The 24,455-nt window shown below is 41.8% G+C and overlaps 1 protein-coding gene across 2 annotated transcripts in view; it reads right to left on the minus strand.

Annotated features, from left to right (window-relative positions):
- Positions 1 to 24,455, minus strand: part of SPSB4 (splA/ryanodine receptor domain and SOCS box containing 4) — a 224,645-nt gene that overhangs the window by 102,773 nt on the left and 97,417 nt on the right. For both annotated transcript variants that reach the window (XM_089669511.1, XM_089669510.1), the window contains exon 2: positions 11,325 to 12,191. In XM_089669511.1, the coding sequence (XP_089525637.1) occupies positions 11,325 to 12,018 (694 nt within the window). In that variant the 5' untranslated portion in view covers positions 12,019 to 12,191. The remainder of the gene's footprint in view (positions 1 to 11,324; positions 12,192 to 24,455) is intronic.

Here is a 24,455-nt window from a genome sequence, read left to right on the forward strand (position 1 = left end):
GTGGGTGATTTGTCTGTTGATCCCCTGCTAAGCAGAGTAGAGCAGGCAGATGATAGGTCCATGTACGCTCTGCTCATGCAAAGTGGACATGGACACATCCCACTCTGCTTATGGGCGGCCGTGAATAAACAGATTTCGATTTACACCCAACTGCCCTCTGATTCAATCCACTAGATAGAAGGGAAAGGGATCACCTTCCATTTTTTTAGCATATCAGATCAGACTGAAGGTAGGAGAGTGTTGTCCATTCATATCTGTCGCTCCATAAAACTTAATGGAGGATCCGATCAGAACGATTGTGTGAAAGGGGGCTAAAACTACCCTCCTTGGTCCTTACAATACCAGTGTTACTAATGCCAAACTCTTTTGCTCGTGTTTTCAACTTCACTACTAAAACTAATGGTAATTACTGTAAGTAGCAATCATTATAGCTTAGTGAATAGAGATTACAGTCATTAAATTTTAGGATTAAATACAAAGGTAAGGGGAACCAAACATCCAGAACCCCACCTTTAACCGTAATATCAGCTCTGGGTTCACTGACTGCACATGGTCTATGGAAATGTAGTTCAGTCTTCATCTGCCAATAACCTGGAGTTTGCATGTTCTCCCTGTGTCTGCATGGGTTTCCTCCGGGTACTCCGGTTTCCTCCCACACTCCAAAGACATGCTGGCAGGTTAATTGGATCCTGTCTAAATTTGGGCCTAATATGTGTATGTATGAATGTGAGTTAGGGACCTTAGATTGTACACCCCTTGAGGGTTAGGGACTGATGTGTGTACAATATATATGTGTAAAGCGCTGCGTAAATTGACGGCGCTATATAAGTACCTGAAATAAATAAATAAATAACTGTATTAGGGTGCATTCACACTTGTGAATGTACCCGCACTCCCATCAGATGTGAGAACCCCAATAGGGGTTCCTGCAATTGGCTACGGGAGGCAGCTCCATTGAAAAGAATGGGGGGCTGCCAGCTCCTGCAGCTAATCATGGCCACTTTCATATGATCGCTGATCATGAGCGATTACATGCAAGTGGTGGCAGTTATCCTCCCGTTACTTTCAATGTGGCTGCCTCCCGCAGCTAATCACAAGGTTCTCTACATCTACTAAATGCAATTCAGGAGGAACAGCTGATCACTAAGGCCTGGATGCCAACTGTATGTATGATGAGGCCACCATCCAGAACAGGTCTATTGTCCTAATAGTAGGGCATATTTGTGCTGCCAAGTCAAACATCCTTCTTGGAGCACCAGTGCTGAAGTCAGCATTCCAAACAGCTCAAATTTACACTTCCACAGCAATCAGCCGTGCTGAGAAATGCAGAGTAAACAAGCAGGGATAATTCACTTGTTAAATCAATCAACCTATCTGCTGGCCCAGGGTTATTATTCAGGTGCACGACAGGTTATTTCCAGTCTTTCGCAGACATAAATAATAGATGTACATCAGCCAGGCTGTGTGGATCTCTTACACTGAGGCCAGTGCAAACTAACCAGGTCTGATAACAGGATAGGGACATTAACAAGCAAGGCAGTTTTTAACCACTCTATATTAGGCGAGATACTAAAAGTTTGAAGCAGTTGCAATATACAGTTCTTGAATTATGGAGGTACTGCTGGCACAAAGGCATAGTGGAATAATCAGCAGTAATATGCTCAGTATGCAGAATGAAGATCTAAACACAGTCACAAAAATTAATGTACGCTTTGCTCTAGCACACGTGTGCCCTGAGCCCATACAACATAAATTCTGGCGTATGTCCCCTGCTGGGAATCCCAGGTGCTACATGCAGCTGTGTGCATCTGTATTCACATAAACACTTGTACAATGTATGGGTGTATTACAAGAATTGAACATTTTCTATTCTTTCAATACACTCATATGCTATATGAATGTTTATGCATGCACCCAAGTACAGCTGAACACAGCCACAAATGTTTATATGCAACACCAAATCTTCCCAGGCAGGGGAAATACAGCAGAATTTGCACTGCATAGGATCGGGGCAACTGTGTGCAAGACCCTAACATGCTACTGCATCTTCAAATTTTGTTCTAAATCCTATTCAAGGAGAAGTGTGGCCAAAGCTCTTTCAGCCCTAGCTCTCCTGTGGGTCTTAGTTCTGCACTCCTGTGGCCCGTATTCAGCTGACAGTGGGCTAAACTTTGCTATCCGCTGATGCCACTCAGCTGGTCTAGACTCTGGAGGGATTTTGACTTTATTGTCAGGATCCACCCAGATGCCTACTGGCACATGGCTCAGCCTCTCAGCGAGACGCTGAGAGCCTGAGCCAGCCGCTTCCACCCTCTACACAGCTCAGCACTCCAGTGAGAGCTGGAAGGGTAGAGCAGAGAGCTGGTGACTGAAATGTACCATCTCTCTGCTCACTGAGAACCAAGAACTGAGAGCTGGACGATCAGCAGTTTTTGAACCGATGTTGCATCCACCTAGGTTAGTATAATTTTTTTTCTTAAAGCATACACTTCTCTTTTAAATATGCAGCTTTCATTATAAAACAAATACCTGGTTATTCTACCATGAAGGTCCTTGTTTAGAAACTCCTTGGTATAGGGTGGCAGCTGTCTTCCTATTGTTATCCTGGGTTGCCACCCTGTCACATCACCCTGATGAAGGCTACCCATAGCCTTGCCGACACTAATTGCGCAGGTATAGACAACCAGTCCAGTGCAATGACGTGCCATTGATGCTGGAGTCAGTGCAGGAAGTGTCTGAAAGGGGATGGAAGTATCAGCAGCACTGAGATGCAATAAAGGATGAAAAAAAAGGGTGACAGCCGTACTTAAAAATGTCAAATGTCTGATGACAGCCACCGCTTTCTGCTCAGCAAAGACTGAGAATTGAGCGATCAGTGGTCTTTAATCTACAAAATATAAACATAAACTCTCTGTGCTGGATGCGTGCAATAAAGTGACAACAAAAATGCGATAATTAACACAAAATAATGAATGAACAACACTGCTGCCACCGTCAATCAAATACACCGTGCATACAAAAAAATTAACATAAATAGCTCAGTGACGCTGTGACAAAACATATAATCATAAAAAATAAAATATGAAAATAAAGTCCGTATTGGCACATAGATATCAGTTGCCACGTGATAATCTTCTAAAACTCCCAAAACCAAAACAACCATGTGCTCAAAAAACATAGTCCCTTTTGGGTAGGCACTCACTGGACCCCATGCCTCCCACTCTCATGGTTGGCATGTATCGCTCATGAATCTCCAAATAACCCATTAATATATGAACTCCAACATCTCCAGAAATCTCCTTACTCCTCTCCACCAGATGTAATAACCATGTAAAGATAAGAGACAAACTCCAATGGTACAGTACTAATAACACCTTTTATTAAAATGAATAGACAGCCACTCACAAGATAAACTCAAAAAAACACCTGTTGTATTGAGTATAGCGGGATGCGTATGGGATCCCTATGACTAAGTCAGAAGTGACGAAACGCGTCAGTGTGAGGCTATACGGGGACCGGAAGTGACGTCTGAACAGAAACCGGAAGTGACACGGGAGCGCCATTGTTTGGGATCCGACGGTGGTGAGAGAATTACGTACCCATCGTACTATACTCAATACAACAGGCGTTCTTATGAGTTTATCTTGTTATTTATTCATTTTAATAAAAGGTGTTATTAGTACTGCACCATTGGAGTTTGTCTCTTATCTGTACATGGTTATTACATCTGGTGGAGAGGAGTAAGGAGATTTGTGAAGATGTTGGAGTTCATATATTGATGCATTATTTGGAGATTCACAAGTGATACATGCCGACCATGAGAATGGGAGGTACGTGGGTCCGGTGAGTGCCTACCCAAAAGGGACTATGTTTTTAAGCATGTGGTGGTTTTGGTTTTGGGAGTGTTAGAAGATTATCACGTTGCAACTGATATGTACGTGCCAATATGGACTTTCTTTTCATATTTTATTTTTTATGATTATATGTATTTTCACAGCGCCACTGAGCTATTTATGTTCATTTTTTTGTAAGCACATTGGTATTTAATCACTCAGTTGTCAGTCTTAGAGATGGCATGGAACAGATAAAGTAATAAACCAAAAACCAAACATTTATTATATTGCAGATTGCCAATTCTTAGATGTGATTGCTGCACTGGTTTTCTTTTTTATGCTTTCTTTCTTTTATTTTCACCTGGTGATCCAGGCAGTAAGTCTCTTTGTTTTTCAACAGAACAAGCTGTCCTCCAGGTATAGCAGTTAGAGTGTTAAGGCAAATCATCTGCTACTGACAGGGTACTTACAAAGCTCAGCTTTTATTTATTCATGAAAAAACTTTATCCCAAAAGAAAAAAAACACTGTTGCTGTAACAGCCCGTTTAACTGCAGTATAAGCTGCAGTTTGGCTCCAATTTGTTGGTGTATCTAAATCTGCTAGTACATATAACACTCCCCTCCCTCCAGAATAATAATGCTGCTGTCCAAAGGTGACCCTGTGCCCTATCATTTACAGTGGTGGCACTCTAATACAGGAGGTGTGTTACTGCCAAGATCACCAGGTGAAAACAGAGGAAAAAAAGCCTAAAAAAGAATGAATGCAGCTACCACATCTAATGATTGGTAAGCTGAAATATATTATATTTTGGTTTTTCGGTTTAATACCGCTTTAAGGACTTTTTCACACGAATGATCTGATCGGGTCCGCCTGCCCGTTTTCATGGGAGCTCGATCGGAACCTCCATTTTCCTGTATGGAATGGCGGGTGTAGATGGACATGTGTCCATTTACACCTGCCAACATCCGATACGCCAAAAAGGGACGGAAGAAGATCCAATTCCTCTTCCATCCATCGGATTGGATCAGATGAAAATGGACAGGCAGTCCACTTCCATCTGACCACCCATTGAGGAGAGCGAGCTGCTCTGTGTCTGCTCTGCAGCAGTGGAGCAGACACAGAGCTGTCATCCGCTTGAGGAAAGATCCCCCACTGAGCAAGCAGATTCGCTAAACGGGTCCGTCCCATGTGAAACGACCCTTACTCTCCTGCAACTTGGATTCTCTGAGCTGAACAGGGAGTCTATGGTTCAAAAGGGAGTCCCTTTCTATTTGACCTGTTTAGTGGTGGAAGGCATAACGAACTGTCATTTCAAGCTACATGTAGGAACCTATGAAGTCTGACCCCAGACACTACTAAACAACTCGTTCACTCCCTTATTATCTCACGTCTGGACTACTGCAACTCCCTTCTCACCGGCCTACCTCATCGCAGACTATCCCCGCTTCAGTCAATCCTGAACTCAGCCGCCAGACTCATCCACCTTACCAACCGTTCCGCTTCTGCCACCCCCCTCTGTCATCCCTCCACTGGCTCCCGATTGCCCAACACATTAAATTCAAACTACTAACACAGACATACAAAGCCATTCATAATGCTGTCCCAAACTACCTCACCAACCTGATACCCAAATACCACCCTACCCGTAATCTTCGCTCCTCACAAGACCTCCTACTTTCTAGCTCCCTGGTCTCCACCTCCCACGCCCGACTGCAGGACTTCTCCAGGACTTCCCCCATCCTCTGGAACTCACTACCCCAATCCATCAGACTTTCACCTACCCTCCTCACCTTTAGGCGCACCCTGAAAACCCATCTCTTCAGGGAAGCCTACCCCGCCCTCACCTAACAGCCGATCTCCTCCACTCCTCCTACCACTCCATCCCCCACAGCCACTTCCTCCTGTACCACTATCCCCTCCCTCCTAGATTGTAAGCTCCAAAGAGCAGGGCCCTTGAATCCCTCGTGTTTTGTTTTGTTACTGTATTGTCTCATGTTCTGTCCCCCACTATAATGTACAGCGCTGAGCAAACCTTTTAGCGCTATATAAATACTGTATAATAATAATAATAAGTCTTATATGCCCGTATTATTTTTTCACATCTTTAGTGCTTTTTAGATATGTCATCACGTTTTATTTAGGGCTACAATTTTATTTTAATATTGGGCATCTACTTTTGGTGTGGTAAACTAGAGCATCTCTAAATACATTTTATCTTATTTACTGTGGTAGGTCTATGGTAGTCTAATTTAGGATTCCAAGAAAATGAGAGAAAAAAAAAATCTCTCCAGAACACTTCAGCTCTTAGGAATTTTGTTTACTGGCACAGCAAAACCAAAAAAGAATAAAAACCACCTTGGTAAGCGTACGTTTTACTGGTTGCTGCCTCCACATTATTGAGCAACCTGTGCAGGGTTAAAGTCAGGGGGAGCGAGCCGCACAGATGTCAACATTCTGCTGACTTGCTAAATGTTCTTATCCCGCTACAGAGTCCATTGTGTACTAACAGCAGGAAATCTGACAAAATGCTCTACGTAGTGTGTGAGTGGGACTAATGTACTTTCTAAGAACAGGCTTATGTTTGCCATTGTATTCCTCTATTCTCAGTGTGTAAAGTTGGTTGTTTGCTACCTGCGGTTCCACTATACTGTACAGTATATGACAAACATAATCTGACACAATGTGCAAACGGCTGAGACTTGCTCTATCACATTTTCTATTAGTGGTTTTACAACAATGAGGATTATGATGATAATAATATTAGGAGTAGAAATATTTTTCTTAGCTGACTCAGTTCCGTTTTGTGACTATTTAGGGGAGCAAAGGACATGTGTGTTTCCACTGACCACAACAGACAATGCTCCAAAAAATTAATTGGCAGCTTTCTGCGCATGACTAGTTGTTTGAACATTACAAATGGGTTCCTTAGGTGTTTATCTACTAAAGTGTTCAGCCTTACCATGTTACAAGTGTATATCTATTTATTTTACATTTGTATAGCGTGGGGACGGGTTAGAACCTTTGTTATGTTATTACAGCATTCCTGGACTCCAATAGAGAGATTCCATCTCAATTACTATTCTGGTGACAACAGTATCACCCAACAGGAAATGAGGAAAAATCTCCAACAGCAACACAGAGAGAAATACATTTTTTAGTAGAGTAGAAGATGGCTAGACACCCATTCAGTATTTTTAAGAGAAGTGAATTGGTGCTGCACTACTCAGTGCATAAAAAATAAATCATAAATAAATGAATACAATCAGAAAATGAATGCACATATAACCCTCATCCAAGTGTGAAAACAACATATGCAAAAAACATGGATAAGTACAGACAATATCAAACATCAATAATGTATGCTAATAATGTGCCAGTGACTAAATGAACACAAGATAATAATAAAAAACTGATGTGTTAAAAAGAAACATAATGTGATACAGGGAATAAGTCCCAAAAAGGATAATAACAGTCCCAAAAACAGGAACACAATGGATCTTCAACACAAGCTGTGAAACATCCAGTGATGGAAACATATACAACCGATCCTCCACTGGCTAGCGTGCACATTCACCTCCAAAATGCGACCCACAAAGAGTCATACAGCATACAGAAAACCTCAAACGATGATCCCAAATAGATGGTCCTCAACAGCAATCAAAGAAAGAGGGGTCCTCTCCGATGATGCTGGGAAACACTCACAGGCATGCTTCAGATATGGCCACAGACCTCTGTCACCTCCAGTATCCCCGCATGGAAGATTTAAGCAAGAGGACTTCCCATAGTGTAATATGTCAAATACTTTATTATAAACAGCACCCAAAATGACTACTCACATCAAAAAAGGGTCCGCAGACCAATACAGGCAAGATTACTGCAGCAAAAAACTGCAGGAAAGGTGTATAGGATCGGGAGTACCAAGATGGCGGCTGCCGTCCATACCGGATGATGTCACCAAACTTCTGTCCTATGTGTTGCGTCACAGGTCACGTGACTTATTCAGGGAGCCCTGAGGAAGTCACGTGACCCATGACGCAACATGTAGGATGGAAGCATGGTGATGTCATATCCAGTATGGACGGCAACCGCCATCTTGGTACTCCCGATGCTATACACCTTTCCTGCGGTTTTTTGCTGCGGTAATCTTGCCTGTATTTGTCTGCGGACCCTTTTTTAATGTGAGTAGTCATTTTGGGTTCTGTTTATAATAAAGTAATTGACATATTACACTATGGGAAGTCTTCTTGCTTAAATCTTCTATATGGGGATACTGGAGGTGACAGAGGTCTGTGACCATATCTGAAGCATGCCTGTGAGTGTTTGCCAGCATCATCGGAGAGGACTCCTCTTTCTTTGATTGCTATCAAGGACCATCTATTTGGGATCATCGTTTGAGGTTCTCTGTATGCTTTATGACTCCTTGTGGGTCGCATTTTGGAGGTGAATATACACGCTAGCCAGTGGAGGACTGATTGTATATATTTTCATCACTGGATGTTTCACAGCTTGTGTCGAAGATCCATTGTGTTCCTATTTTTTGGGACTGTTATTATCCTTTTTGGGACTTATTCATTGTATCACATTATGTTTCTTTTAAACACATCAGTGTTTTATTATTGTTAATATCTTGTGTTCACTAAGTCACTGGCACATTATTAGCACACTGTGCTGCCGTTATTGATGTTTGATATTGTCTGCACTTATCCATTTTTTTGCATATGTTGTTTTCACACTTGGATGAGGGTCATATGTTCATTCATCTTCTGATTCTATTCATTTATTTATGATTTATTTTTTATGCACTGAGTAGCGCAGCACCAATTCACTTCTCTTATTGTTCTCACTATTTTGGAATATAGTTAGGTGTCTGCGGCCACTTGGGGGTCATTATAGTTAGGCTGGCACTGCAGGAGGACTGTTCCTACATTTTTTTGGTTCATTCAGTATTTTTGTTACCATCTTTGTTCCTTTTGCAGTTGTTCTGTCTTTTCTTGTCTAGTAAAGCTGATGTCACCATGGCAGTAAATGGGGGTAAATCCTTCTAAAAGAGACCCAGACAGCAGTAAAAACCCAACAGGAGTTCTGATCCTTCCCCACTCTTTCCAAAATTAACAATTGTCTGGACCTACGGTTTATGTGCCCATTTACATCAGTCTTGTTAGTTGCATTTTAACCCACGTCATGTCACATCTTAACATGCATTGTGATAAGGTGGCCCATTCATTGGAATGGGCTGCCTGATGCAATGCAAAGAACCTAAAATCATACTTGCTTTTTTTTTTTTGTATCGTAGCATGCTGCAATGCATGGTGGTGTGTTACTGTGTGTTGAGGTGTGCCACATCGCAGGTGTATTGTGAAGGTGCACTGGGTGCCATTCAAAACGAACAACACTCCAGCACACCAATGCTTTTTAGAGCAAATGGGCCTGGAATGTCATTCTATATAATATTGGTTGATGTTTATGTTACGGTGCCCATAGACATAAGCCTCACAACATGAACTTTCTGTAATTCCACAAGACTGAACACAGAATATAAACTATCAGTATTATCGTTGAACAAAAGATCACATGAAAGTAGAAGAACAGATTACACATTTGATTTTCCTTAGTTTCATTATACCCATATTGACCATAATCTAAGCCTCAGCTGCACAAGAAAGCAGTGAGATGTTAAAGAAAACTTGTACTGAAACAAAGTTGAAGGCTACCATTGCTCATTCTGACAGTGCTAGCTGCCTGGTTGTTTTAAATTTAAATACTTTCTGATTCACCTTGGAAAAAGCACCCAGTAAATAGAGTCAGAACCAGGGGCGGACTGACCATTTGGAAACTCAGGCACTGCCCGAGGGCCCGGGGTCAGTAGAGGGCCCCATGAGATGCCCCTGGTACCTTTTTCATAGGCTTTTTTGAGTTTGGGCAAGGACACAGGGGCCCCATGATCCCCTATTGCTCGGGGGCCCCATGAGTTGTCAGTCCGCCCCTGGTCAGAACACGTAATATACAGTACATACATGTTCTGAGTCAATGACCCAGAGAGTTTAGAAGTCACTGGATATGCATGACAACTAAGAAAAAAAAGCATTTTCAAAAGGAAAGGTCAGTAACGGCACACAGGTGTATTATAATACACAATCCCTGGAATTTGCAAAGACTGGTGTAGGCAGATTCTGCGAAAGTGTTTCTCATGCAATCTAAAACTGGAAAAGAATGCGTAAAATTCAGGTACCTGTCTAGAACTTTTACTTGAATTTGGCTCATGCTGCACCAGTTTTAGAATGCATGTGAGACACTTTGGCAAAATCTGTCTGAGACAGTTTTTCTCTCTGTATGCCAAAAGAGAGTTGGTTTTAAATAGCCCCACTTTTACATCTGGAGCAACACAATGTAAAAGTGGTACATAGAATGCAACACAATGTACAAGTAGTGCATTTTGGAACGATCTGAATTTGGAGCACGAGTCACTATCAGAACCAAAAATGTCACAAATGCTTCATAACTTTGGCACAATACATTAACAAGAGGGATAAAGGTCAGAAAAGTGGCGCACCAGCTTTATTGAATTCCCCCCAACATCTTAGAATCAACTCCATTTCCAAAAGAAATCAGAAGCCAACTCTATTGCTTGTTTTATCGTGAAAATGAATGAATGAATGAATATTCCAGCTACTGCAGCTGAATCTTTAACTATGTTGTGCTCTAACCTGAGCTGTACTCACAAACACAGCTAGGCAGTCGTATGAACTGCTCAGAATTTCAGACAGTCATAGGCAGGTGATTGGGTATCTTTCAATAGAAGGTCAAATAGTTCTCAGACAGGTTAGAATTCTTGTGTGCGATATTTTGTTGTTAAAGTAAGGAGTTGCAAGAGGAGTCTGTATGTGTCTCCACACTGCTTTACATTGCATAAACATGAATGCTGGAGTGACCCAGACATTTGGGATTATAACTGAAACTTGACCTAAAGAAACCTTCAGATGGTTAGATTTTGCCTGCCCATCTGATTTTCCTTTGATACACTGTACATAGCTAGCTTAGTTCTAGCCACAAACAAAAGACAATGGTTAAAAGATTCATGCATTTTGCAGGCCATCTTCTCTGCCACTCCTGGCAGAGGAAAATCCATATCAACAGGCCACTTCTCCAATGTGATCAATGAGCAAGCATGTTTGCACAGATTGGGGATAACCCATAGACATTCATTTTATAGGCAATTTCACCCATGAAACGTGTGCATTATAGGACAACATTTACATATGCATCATTGCTACCTAAATTACTAATTCTTCAAAGGAATTTTGAAATATGTTTTCATCTGCATTTGTATTTTTATATTCTCCATCTTTTAGCCATACAATGTCTACAATGTCACAGTGACATAAATCAGTAATTGAGCCAAATAGTAAATACCACATAACAAGTCAAAGAATAAAAACTCTGTAAAACATAAATTTGCCATAAGCAAGATGAAGTGTGAATGTAATACTTACGATCAAGTCCATTGATGTATCGCATTGTAATTTCACAGTGACCCCATACAGCGCTAACAATAGGATAAAGTTTTTTCCCTTTGAGTCCTCTGAAGGCAACTCCTAAATATTGTCCATCAACTATGAGGCTAAGTGTCCCCTCATCCATATCTAACACTACCAGCAAGGAGTCTGGGAGTACAAATGATTCATCAGGTTCTAAAAAGGCTGGATATGTAACACCAGGTTGGTTTTTACAGTTATGATAGAGTTTATTTCGTCCTAGGTCCCAGCCCCAAGACTCGCTATTGCTTCCTACCAGTGAAGTATATCCAACAGAATGTAAAGGGGCATCAGCAGTTGCTACCCCAACAACAGCATGGGTTCCTCTTTGCCTGGTGGGCCAATGAATTTGCCAAACATGAAGGCCCCTTGTATAGCCAACCTTCCCTCGAATGCAGTCTGTACTTTGTGCAACTGGGTGTCGATGGAACGTCAGTCGGTCGTCCTCTTTCACAAAAATATTCAAAGATCGATCCTCATTATTCCATGCATGTTTATACTGAACGTCCAAAGTGGCCATAGGCATGTCCAGCAGCATATCTAATCGAGCAGGCTTGCAAAAGTCTGGACCCCTCAGTTCTCGCTTGACTGGTCTGTAAGGTGGATCCCGCACATCCACAGACTTGATGCTCCCTGAGATCTTTTGACCCATTTCTTGTCTGAGGGCTAACAAAAAAGGGGGCAGGGTAAGGGAAAGGGAAGGTGTTCCTGTGTTTCCTTCTGTTACCTCATGAACACATATTATCTGGAAACCCCATAACTTGTCCACTAGCAGCCGTCTTTGGGAGACCTTTAGCAGAGTGTCACTCTTCTCAGACCTTATTCCTGGAAGAAAGAAGCAGAATATATTAGATCAGAATAAAACAACAGAGGAGGGACTGCACATGCAAATGCAGATCAATAATCTCAGCCTTGGACTACATGTTCCTAAACATTGTTTATCTTACAAAACTGTCATTTGTTGGACATTGCTTCATTCTCCTTTTACGGCACATTATTTCCAATGCAGACATTAATTTACTGCTTTGTCTAGAAAGACGGGAAAGAAGAGATATAAAGCAGATTTCGGCACACAAAGCTCAATGCAAAGAGCTAGTAATTTTTAACATTAGCTGGATAGGATCTTACAATGACTTGCTTTACTGTACAAGTAGTAATGGGAATTTGCACTGTAACAGAATGGCATGTCAGCAAAGGTTTTGTTCAGCGGGGCATTTTCTGGAATACCATCAGAGACTATGCAACTTTGCTAAGCCTTCAGAGGCCTCTTCCTGAGATGCACATACATAACTCCATATATTTCCTTGTCCATCAGCTGTGGATGACAGTTACGCTCATCCTGGACAGACTCTGACTAAGTGAACGAGTGTCCGGAAAACAAAATGTGCCTGAGAATGTACAGAGCGCACAGTGTGCTTCATAGACAATAACTTCCTCTGATTCATAATGGGATACAGACAAACAGCACTTTCCTACCCTCCACCCCTCCACATCAGTCTAGCCAAAGCCTCGCCTTTGGATGTCAGAACATTATTCACATACTTTTAACTAACGGTTCTGCACTGGAGATCAGAGAACACATATTTCTGGTGCAGTGTCATATATAATATTCTCCTTATACATTCTTCACTGCAGTCCTTAAAGGGGTACCTATTCTGTACATACTCTACAAAACTAGGGATAACAAGAGAGCACAGCAAATCAATCAATGAATACAATTATTGTTGGAACACTTTCAGTTTAACAACATCAGCACAATCACCAGTTGCTGATCTAAAGTCTAAGGCCCCTTTCACATGGGCTGGATTCTGTTCTGATCAGCAGTGGACCTGTGAAGTGATCCCCTGCTGAGTGGAGCAGAGTGGGCAGATGACACTTCTGTGTCTGCTTAGTATCTGCAGAGCGGACATGGATAGAGCCCACTCTGCTCTATGGGCAGCCAGGAGTAAACAGACTGCACTGCCTTTTTACATCTGGCTAACTCCAATCTGCCCACCTAAATGGAAGACAGCGGAGTCCTCGACCGTTTTTTTAGCGGGAAAGTACCCGGAGGTAGGTGGTAGGTTCTAAATATGTTGGCAGACCACAGTCTATAAATTTGCATGGACTGATGTGAATGTACAATATATATGTAAAGCGCTATGTAAATTGACTCTGTTATGAAATCAATCAATCTGCTGACTACATTTTATGCCCTCAAGGAAAATGAACTCTATCTGTGGTCCCTATATTGTCTACTGGGTCCATGTTGTAATATTTTTATTTTTAATTTTTTTTTATAGTCTTGCCAGCTCTGGACATTTATGGGTACATTTTTCAATGGAGCTGTAGGAAGGAGGCGGCACACCTGTTGTTGAAAGCTGTCACAAAACTCTTTGGAGAAACTATATGGTTGTATTGTAGATCTACAGTGAACGGAAAACGTATACTGCTTCCAACAGCCGAAAAATAAACACAAGGTATGGATTCCATAATAGAAAGCGGGGATCACACATGATGTAGATTGGAAGGCCTGTAACTAATTGAACCTGTTGCTTTGCTCTGTGTTTACAATTTACAGGTTCAGTTCAAATACAATGTGGTAATAAAGCTCTTGAATCTTAGGGCTGGTTCCAAGTTATCAGTTCTGAAAATCAAAATACAACAAGCTTGAATGTAACCAACTTTAAGAGGCCCATATGTATGACAACCAGACGCTGAAGCATTAGAAAGCAAGCATAATTAGGTGATCCAACGGCCTATTTCCAGACTAATGCCTTGACCAACTGAAACTATACTATATGTGTGTAATCTTCTCTAGCGATAATGTCCCTAGCTGACACTAGGATTTCCATTATAGTCATTAGTGCCTGTTCACACCGAAGTGTAGTATCGCTTGAAGCTCATCACAATTCATTTGGAGCAGATTTTCACATTTTGCTCTCAATAGACTTCAATAGGAGCACATGAAAAGCAAGTGAAAACATACATAACACATTTTTGTTGCCTTGTAACTAGCTTTCCATTGGCTAAAAATAAAATGATGTACGCAAAAACACATATACAAACGTTTGAAATACCCCAAATACTGTATAACCAAAGATGCTCAGGTCAAGTGTGAATGGAGTCTTACTTTGTAAAGATAATATACATTTGTACTCGCAGCAGACACATTTTTCAACATTAATGAAGAAAAGATTTCTGAGATTATTATTATTATACAGTATTTATAAAGCGACAATAGTTCGCTCAGCGCTGTACATTGGAATGGGAGACAATACATGAGACAGTATAATAACAATACAATGCAATACACGAGGGGTACGAGGGCTCTGCTCCTTGGAGCTTACAATCTAGGAGGGAGGGGATAGTGGTACAGGAGGAAAAGCTGTGGGGGATGGAGTGGTAGGAAGAGTGGAGGAGATCGGCAATTAGCAGGGGGCGGGGTAGGCTTCCCTGAAGGGTTTTCAGGGTGCACCTAAAGGAGAGGAGAGTAGGTGATAGGCTGATGGATTGGGGTAGGGAGTTCCAGAGGATGGGCGATGCCCTGGAGATTAAATGATGCACCATGACAGTTGGCACATTTCAGAAGAGAAGAAAAGTGGAGTGAATTTTGACTTCCTAGGGGCTGTGCAGACAGTTTGAGCAATGCTGGATTTCTAACACTGGTTTGCTATGTACCGTACATGGGGGGGAGAGTGTGAGTCACTGTATAAGCATTACAGACAAGAACATAAAACATAATTTGTAACAATAAACTAAACGTTTGCAAATCATCAACAGACATTTACATCATATGCCATCACAGCATTTCAAAACCACCAAGGTTAACTGTTGTGTTTTCCTAAGCAAGAAAACAGACTGTACTGTGTACTGTATGTACTGTATTTTTCTTGCTGTTTAATTAAGTTTTGTTACATCTGCTGGGCTTGCTTGTGTCACTTTCATCTCCTTTTATTACATTATCTGATTAAACATGCTTTGTGTATCTGCCTGACATAATGGAACAGCTGGAGAGGTTCAGAGCTTCCAACATTCATATTTGAACTCATCCACTTAAAGCATATCTAAACCCTTAAAGAAAAAATGAACATGCTGCAGCTTACAAGTCTTTAGATGAAGTGGCTGCTACACTTTTCTGTTTTCACACGTTTGTTTTCACCGGATAATCCTGCAAATAACACTTCCTGGCGCTGAGTAGCTATGCTCACTCACTCCACTCAATCTATGGAGGCAGCCATGGTTGTCACACAGGCTGCACCTCACAAATGTCTGTGCTTGTATATCACCATTACATGTGGGGTGATAGGATTAGTAGTTTTTGCAAGACAGATAATATTATTTTACTCTTCTAAGCCAGATCACAGAAAGTGACTAGGACACAACAATTCTGGAAAGATTAAAATGGTTGTAAAGACAGAAGGTTTCTTTTTACCTTAATGTAGTCTATGCATTAAGGTAACCCCTCCAGTCCCCCTTATACTTATCTGAGCCCATTATAGATTCAGAGATGTTTTGTAGGAGAGCGGGGGCTCTCTCAGCTTTCTCCCTCCTCCTTAGCTTAGAGCCACTGGCTCCCGCTGCAGGCAATCATAGCCAGTAAGGAGGGAGCTGGCGGTGGGGCTAAGCTGACCCTGTGTTTCAATGGACACACACAGCCAGCTTGGGAGCAAGCCTGCACAAGTGCCCCCATAGCAAGTGGCTTGCTATGAGGCACTCGGTAGTGAAGAGGAGCCAGGAGCACCGGTGGGGGACCCAATAGAGGAGGATCGGGGCTGCTCTGTGCAAAGGCATTGCACAGAGCAGGTAAGTATGACATGTTTGTTATTTTTTAAAAATACAAATTTTAACTTTAGAATCACTTAACCATTGCATTAAAAAACTGGTAACCTGAAATATATTGCATTATTGTTTTTGGCTTTATTTGTACTTTACGGTCCAGTTCACACCAGAATCTCACAGGATAGCAGTCAGCATTCCTGTGCTTTGCCCACACTGAAATTTTTTTAACCCATTAATTTGAATGGGCTAAAATCGCACCAGAACAAACGTTAGTGAATGCACTAGTAAGTATAATAAAGTGCAGCGCTCAATAGATAATGAAGTAGAAAGCTCCTGTGAAAATATATGCAAATCAATAGAGTTCAACAGATGGCACCAGCTGTAATTTCCTATGAAGCAGTCATCCCAATGGAATTGTGACTGAGATCAAAATAGCAGAAGTGCGCACTCACCAGAAGCGCATGGATAATGCGCATGTAGGAATAATAATCCTAGGCAGTAATCTGTAGTCAGCAGGTGGTGGGCATCCTTCTGAGATCTGGTCAGTAAGCCTGGATTAGGTATGAGATACTGCTGGGTCCAGAGGTCCCCTTAAGGGTAGATGGGGGCTCAGCCTGAATACAGGGCTCCCTCCTCTGGATCAGAGGGTCACGGACAGCTCGTGTCCGCTCCGTTGCACATCGTTTCACGCGGTCCTCAGAATGGCGGGAGAAAGTTAGTGAATGCACTACTTTTGAAAATCGCGCCAACACCAAATTGCAGTATCATATGGTCTGGTGCCCACAAACGGACTGCGCGTGCGATTTGCATTTGGGGTGCTATTAACAATGTATTGGTACCTGCACCAAAGACAGTGAGTTTTGAATGCAGTGTGGGGACTGTGCATGGTATGCGCCTTTCACACATCGCGTTCTGGTGTGAACTGGCCCTAAGTGTAGTTCCACTCAACAAAAGAACTCGGTAAGCTAATAAAACTATCTAGTAAACATAGCGCCGTGACTAAAGTCAGAAAGTTCATGTCTATATTTATCTGAAATAAGGAAAAGTAGATATTAGTTCTGGGAATTTTGACACTCTCTAGCTGTTACGAAATGTAAGTAAGATACACAAGACATTTAAAGCGACCCTGTCAGCTATGTCACTAAATCCAATAAATAAATAAATAAATAAATAAATAAATAAAACTGACTAGAAATAGGAACGTGAATACTTACCTTTGCTGCTGCCCTTGCTACCGAATGCTGCACCAATTAGCAGGAATGTCTGGCTGAAGCCTGTGCTGAAACTGACACTTTCTGAGTGTTCATTTCCAAGAGTGCTCAGTGGTTCCATCTGCAAACCTCCACATTATTACTGTATTTGCAGGGACAGTTTAAATTTGCTCACCGGGTCACTTTAAACTGACAATATAATGAAAGATAAAAGTAACATAAACCCACAATACTACATGCAGCTTGTGTGGCTTTCACCATAAGGAGCTATTTGTTCTTCTGTATCTCTTTAGACATTGATCACAACTCTTTGCAATTAAACGCTGGTAGTTTTAGTGGCAGCTAAAGCTACTAATAATCACTGGTGTACCTTCAGTCTTGCCTAGAACACACAATGAGAAAATAACTGCAATCAGAGCGTTCGTTCGATAATTAACCGTTAGTACACCAACTTCCAATCACTACTGTTCATACAAAAGTTTCAGAAAGAACATGAATATTAATTTTTTCTCGTTACATAACAGATCTAACAATCATCGTGTACTTAGTATGCTGTTTGTATGAAAGAATAAAAATCTACAAGATTGCAGAAGTGCATGAGCGGAAACAAAAGAATGTACCAGAAGAAGAAAAGGGCAACGAAAAGAATTATTGTTTAAGATGACATATGTAATCAAACAGGGAAACCACAATAATTTGCATATTATTAGACCTTCTAATACCACGTTTTCTGAATGACATTTGGTTATCATATGGATACTCTGTCGACTATGTCTCTTATTAAAGACGTAATAATAATCGATTACTAATAATAACTAATTAACAATGTGATAACACCTTTTTTAGAACATAAATTGGGGGCACCTAGTTTGCGGACTGCAAGGAGGCATGAAACAAAAGATAAGATAAGGAATTAAAACCTTAACATGTATAGTCTAGGCCAGGGGCGGACTGACCATTTGGAAACTCGGGCACTGCCCGAGGGCCCGGGGTCAGTAGGGGGCACCATGAGATGCCCCTGGTACCTTTTTCATAGGCTTTTTTGAGTTTGGTCAAGGACACAGGGGCCCCATGATCCCCTATTGCCCGGGGCCCCATTAGTTGTCAGTCCGCCCCTGCTCTAGGCGTGGCTAGAAGAGGGGTCAAATGTAACGACATCACTTCCTATTGTATGGTGGAAGTTGCATTCTGTCGTACGATAATTTTCGTACCATTAGTAATCCCCCCTAGATTCGATATGAGATTAGCATTTAACAAACAAGGGACAATCTTTCGGACAATTTTTTTGTTGTGTGTACTAGCCATTAAACACATGGTACACTCAAAATACTATAAAAATTCTACAGATTGTATAAAAAAAAAAAAACTAAAACTGTCTGCAATTGTGCTTTAATACCTGCAGCTCCTTGATCTTGCTGCTTTGTTTAGAACAAAGTATAAAAGGTAAACCAAACCACCTCCCCCATCTTCTCATTTGAAACTGCCACCAATTACTGTAATAACTATTGCAAGATCAACGTTATCTATTCATAATTATCAGTTATCTTTGTTGCTATGTTGCCACATGCTAATGTGCCTCTTCTCCTCCTCTAATCCCCCCACGCCATATTGACTCGTAAACATTATCATGATGTTAGTGTCAGATCTGTGTAAAGAAAAAAATAATACAGGGCTTTTTCCCCAAGACTTCACAAGATCTCGGGAAGAAGGACATTGATTCCTTTTTTTTTACAGATTTTACAAGGGTTCCATGTGTAGCGCTACTCCCGTAGAAGCCACACAAATACTTTCCAGGTCCCCCCACTTAATTTGCTTCACAGCCAGGCACATAGGCTTATTCACACATTTCTCCTATAACCAGTTTACGGGTGTTGTTTTGTGGGGTGGTGGTTTTGGAGAACTTGGATGCTATGTCAGAATCCATGCTTGAATCAAACAGTGAGCTTCAGCTTTAAGGCAGAAACAGTGGTAGTATTAGCAGCAGAAACCTATGTAGAGCCCCAGAGCCAGGTGGACAAAGCTCTTCAGAACACCAGTGTTCCTGTCAGGGCTCCGGGTATGACCAGAGGTGTGTGGACTGACACAGGGAAACGCAGGCTTCAGATATAGTATAAACAATATAATTTAAGACTAAACAATACATAAACGCAGTGCAAGACTAAACATAAACACAGTGCAAACAAACCAAACCAAAACCCCCAACAGATAACAAAAGAACAATACTATGCGTAGTCGGGCAGGCCGGGTCGGTAGCAAACGGGCAGGCAAGGTACAAAGGAGCAGGCAGAGCGTAGTCAGACGGGCCGGGTCAGGAACAATCAGGCAGACAAGGTACCAAAGGAGCAGACTGGAGAGTGGTCAGGAATAGCAGAGGTCAGGACAGGCGGAGTTCAATCAGAGTCAGGGATCAAGCAGGATCAGACAGGAAGCAGACAGGATGCAGGTACAGGGGCTCTTGGGAAACATACACCAAGGCCCTGATTGCAAGTCTGGCCATTCCTTATATGCACCTCCTGCAATCAGCCTCAGGTGTTTTGGCTGACTGCAGGAGTGAGCCTCTGGCTGCTGAGAGCACCCGCTGGCCAGTCCTGGTACTGCAACCCACAAGGCAGGTGAGTCCCTCCACTACTGGCGAGTCCATTCCTGACAGTTCCCTTTTCTAGACCCTCAGATAATTTCCTAGCACCAGAGGGGGTTAAACGGCACAGTCTCTAAGATCCTTTAGGGATGTCTGTACTCACAAGGCCCAAGAGCTGATGGATGCCTTCCTCTATTATACCAGACCAGATCTTCAGTAGACAGAACCTAAGTCAGCATAGCAGAACCCGGGTCTCAGCATTCGCCCACCTGAGGCTACATGGCAGTACCTGCCTGGGAGGGCAACGTGCCCTCTCCCATGCTGGAAAAATCCTATACAGAAAAGAACCCAGAGCCCCATGCACTCACTAAATTTATACAGTTACCCAGCATGCTTTAGAGTCCCTCTCTCTGGGATAGGCTGAGGCTGTATCAATATTCGTGCTGCCATCTGCATAACTCCACACCTATTATCCAAAAACTTCTTACGTTTACTGGATACAGAGGAGACTAGGTAGACTAGCAGCAGCTGAGCACACAGAGCAGACCTAACTAAATAATCAAAGCTCATCAAGTAAAGTAAACTAACTATACTTTTTCCTAACAAATTTACCTATCAATAACACAGCTAATTTTATCTATCTCACCCTAGCACCTACTCAGAAGGGTGCTACTGGTGTAGTAGCCTTCCCAGCAGGTAGCTGTGAAGCCCTTTCTACGTCACAAATGCCCCAATATAACAGGAAGTATAATAAGAATACAATAAGTATTCCTTAAAGTACTTCCTTAACCTCTTCACGCTGGGCCTAGACGCCGAGCGGACGCACATTTGCGTTCTATTAAAAAAGAACATATGTGCTGAGAGCGTGCACCCTGCTCACTCCCAGCACACATGTCCGGTACTCACGGAAAGGGACCTTTCCTGATCATGTGACCGCCGTGACGGCGTGTCATGGCAGTCACATGACCCTAAACCCCGCCCCGCCTCCCAGCTTCTGAAACCTTTTGAACTTCAGAATGAGGGACACTTGAGGGAGGAAGTTACCTGCTATGTGCCTGCACGCACGCGCATGTTAATTTGGCATTTGCAGCTGTTTCTTTACAGCCACTGCATCATAATGGATATGAATGGAACTGCCTGCACAGGAATACAGAGAATACCTGCGCATCCCGTGTGGGCAAACGCTGCCCTTCACGCGCGTGTACGCTTTAGTATGCCCATGTAAAAATTGCCTAGAAATTAAATTTATAAATCTGAAGGTATTTGTGGCTTGTCCCACTGTGAGTTTTATCGTTCCCCAATCACAGGCCTACATCCGAGGGCTCCTACATTTTCTTCAATAAACAATCAGAATGCCAAGTCACAGTACAGCTTTTAGATTAGAATTTGTTCTTTTTCTTTTCATAGAAAAATATGTCTCCAAAAAGAGTACTAGATTCATGGCATAAGATCCTTCCAAAACATTCATCTGCCAAATAGGAGAATATTTTCCATAGTGAGCATACCGTGCTGACAAAACATAGACTCCGTCCAATATCCAGCTCAACAGTATGAACATTACCTTGCCCTCAATAAGACAAACTTTCATTCCACACAATATCAGCTTCTGCGCGGTAAAGACTAAAATATGTAACTTATGGGGGCTGTCTGAGGTAGCTAGAAAAGTAGTGTAAGTAGTAAGTAGTGTACTAATTCCTCCTAGTCATCGAGATCACACATTCTTTAGTCACTAGCTGAATATTTTTTCCTATGATTAGACCAACCAAATTCCTCATCTTGTCATTGAACAACCTGCAATTCCCAGATCTACATCTACAAAGTTCCTTCAATTACTTACAAAGGTCACCAGGACTAAAAAAATTTCACCTAAAGCCATACCCGCTTTAAAGAGGAACTTTGCCTAAAAAGGGAAGTTAGTTCCACATTTCCAACAAAATGCACCTCACTATACCTTTTTTTTTTTTTTTTACTGTACTGCACTGCAGTGTAATCGTTTGCATTATGCTCATGAGCTAACATTGATTTTGGACAGTGTATGCAGTGGGAATGCTTTCAAAAACACATCTAGAGGTTAACACTTCCACCTTGCAGCACTAGGGTTATCAGTTCTGATCCCAATCACAGCACTATCTACACAAAGTTTACATGTTCTGTGCCTGTGTGGGTTTCCTCCGGGTACTCCGGTTTCCTTCCACATTCCAAAGACATGCTGGTAGGTTAATTGGCTCCTGTCCAAATTGTTTCTCTAGTATGTGTATGAGTGTGAGTTAGAGACCTTAGATTGTAAACTCCTTAAGGGCATGGACTGATGTGACTGTATAATATATGTGTAAAGCGCTGCGTAAATTGACAGCAATAAATGAGTACCTATAATAAATAAATGGCATGAATGGGCCCTAGAGAACGTTCTGCAAAAATTTACCAAACCCTCAACAAAAATTCAGTGAACTAAAATATGATTGTGAAGGTTTAGATACAAAAACAACCACTATTGAATGACAGAAATAGGAGTTATTGGTCAAAATGATATTCTAGCTTCTTGAAAATCATTATTTGCAGATGACAACGTTAAAAAATGTTATCTATACAAATAACTGTGTGGAATCTAAAAGGTATCTTCTAGTGACATATCGGCTTGGATGTCACTCCACTTCCTCAAACTCAACCTTTCCAAAACTGAGCTCCTAGTATTCCCTCCAGCCCGTGCCACCTCCATTGACTTCACCATCAATATCGATAACACAATCATTAGTCCATCCCCTCATGCCAGGGTACTAGGTGAAATCCTAGACTCCCATCTGTCCTTCCAGCCCCAGATCCAATCGCTGACAAAATCATGTAGACTTCACCTCCGCAACATCTCTAAGATATGACCATTCCTAACCCCGGAAACCACTAAGCAACTTATTCACTCCCTTGTCATATCACGCCTCGACTATTGTAACTCCCTCCTCATTGGCCTACCTCATCGCAGGCTTCAGTCTATCATGAACGCTGCGGCCAGACTCATCCACCTCACTAACCGCTCTTTATCTGCCACCCCTCTCTGCCAATCCCTCCACTGGCTCCCAGTTGCCCAACGGATAAAATTCAAAACACTAACTATGACATACAAAGCCATCCACAACACTGCCCCAATTTACATATCCGATCTTATCTCTAAATATCACCCAAACCGTACACTCCGCTCCTCGCAAGACCTCCTATTCTCTAGCTCCCTTATCTTCTCCTCCCATTCTTGTCTCCAAGACTTCTCCATGGCGTCACCCATCCTCTGGAACCCCCTAACCCAATCTATTAGACTATCACCTACTCTACCTACCTTTAGGCGATCATTGAAAACCTATCTCTTCAGGGAAGCCTGTCCCGCCCTCTGCTAATACTGGAATCCTCTACTCTTCCAACCACTCCATCCCCCACAGTTTTACCTATTGTACCACTCACCTTTCCCTCCTAGATTGTAAGCTCCAAGGAGCAGGGCCCTCAATTCCCTCTTGTTTTGAACTGTATTGTTACTGTATTGTCTCCCACTATAATGTAAAGCGCTGAGCAAACCGTTGGCGCTATATAAATCCTGTATAATAATAAAAATATTCAATTTCTAAAACAGAAAAGCAGATCTGCTGACAAAGATCTACTGTTGTACTAATGCCTCATGCACACTAAGCTTTAAAAAAGCCTCGTAAACAGGCGTTCAGGGTTTTTTTTTCAGCCTATGAAAGAATCTTCATGGTAGCCTATGTGGCCTTACACGCAAAGGTGCACGCAAAGGCCTTTTCAGGAGTATTTGAAGTGAAGCGTTTTCAGGCAAAAAACAAAGACATGTTCTGAGAGGAGCTTTTGCTCAGAAACGTGAGTAAATGTGTCTAGATGCGTATAAATGTGTGCCCATACAGTAAATGTATGTCAAAGGCCACAATAGATTAACATTCTAGCCAGCAGAATTTATTTAGACTCAAACACGCATACATATTGTAACATTAGAGGTGTGTTTTCTGCCAAATTCTGGCAGAAAAAAAATTTTGATTATTTTCATAAACCCATAGGCAAGCGGCCTAAATGTAGTTATAATAAAATATTTTACAGTTAAAATAATAGTACAATATATTACAGTGGTTAGTGATCATCAAAATCGAAAAATCAACGTGTGTATGGCCAGACTTGCTCATGCCTACAAACCTTGTTGGATTATGAAATGTGGTGTTTTAGATCAAGTTACTATGCATGACTCTATTAAAGGATGAGGTTCTGAAGCGAGCACCTTCAAAGCAATGGTAGCATCCATATTTCTATTAAGGCTGGTTTCTTTGAAAAGCTCTTTAACAAAAAAAAATCTACAATGATTGAAATGCTTTGCTATTATAATAACACAAAGGGGCAACCTTTTACTTCACACCCTTTCAAAATGTTACAGATCTACATACCTACAGATGTGGCTCACTCCATTAGCATCATTTTGCCAAGATTCTACAGGGATAATTTCATTCATTAAAAGAAACAACTGTATCATAATTTAGCTTGATACAGTGCCCTGCCAGC

The sequence above is a fragment of the Staurois parvus genome, unplaced genomic scaffold (genome assembly GCF_062004578.1).
Source record: "Staurois parvus isolate SC_StPar_1 unplaced genomic scaffold, SC_StPar_1.0 ptg000078l, whole genome shotgun sequence".
Lineage (NCBI taxonomy): Eukaryota > Metazoa > Chordata > Amphibia > Anura > Ranidae > Staurois > Staurois parvus.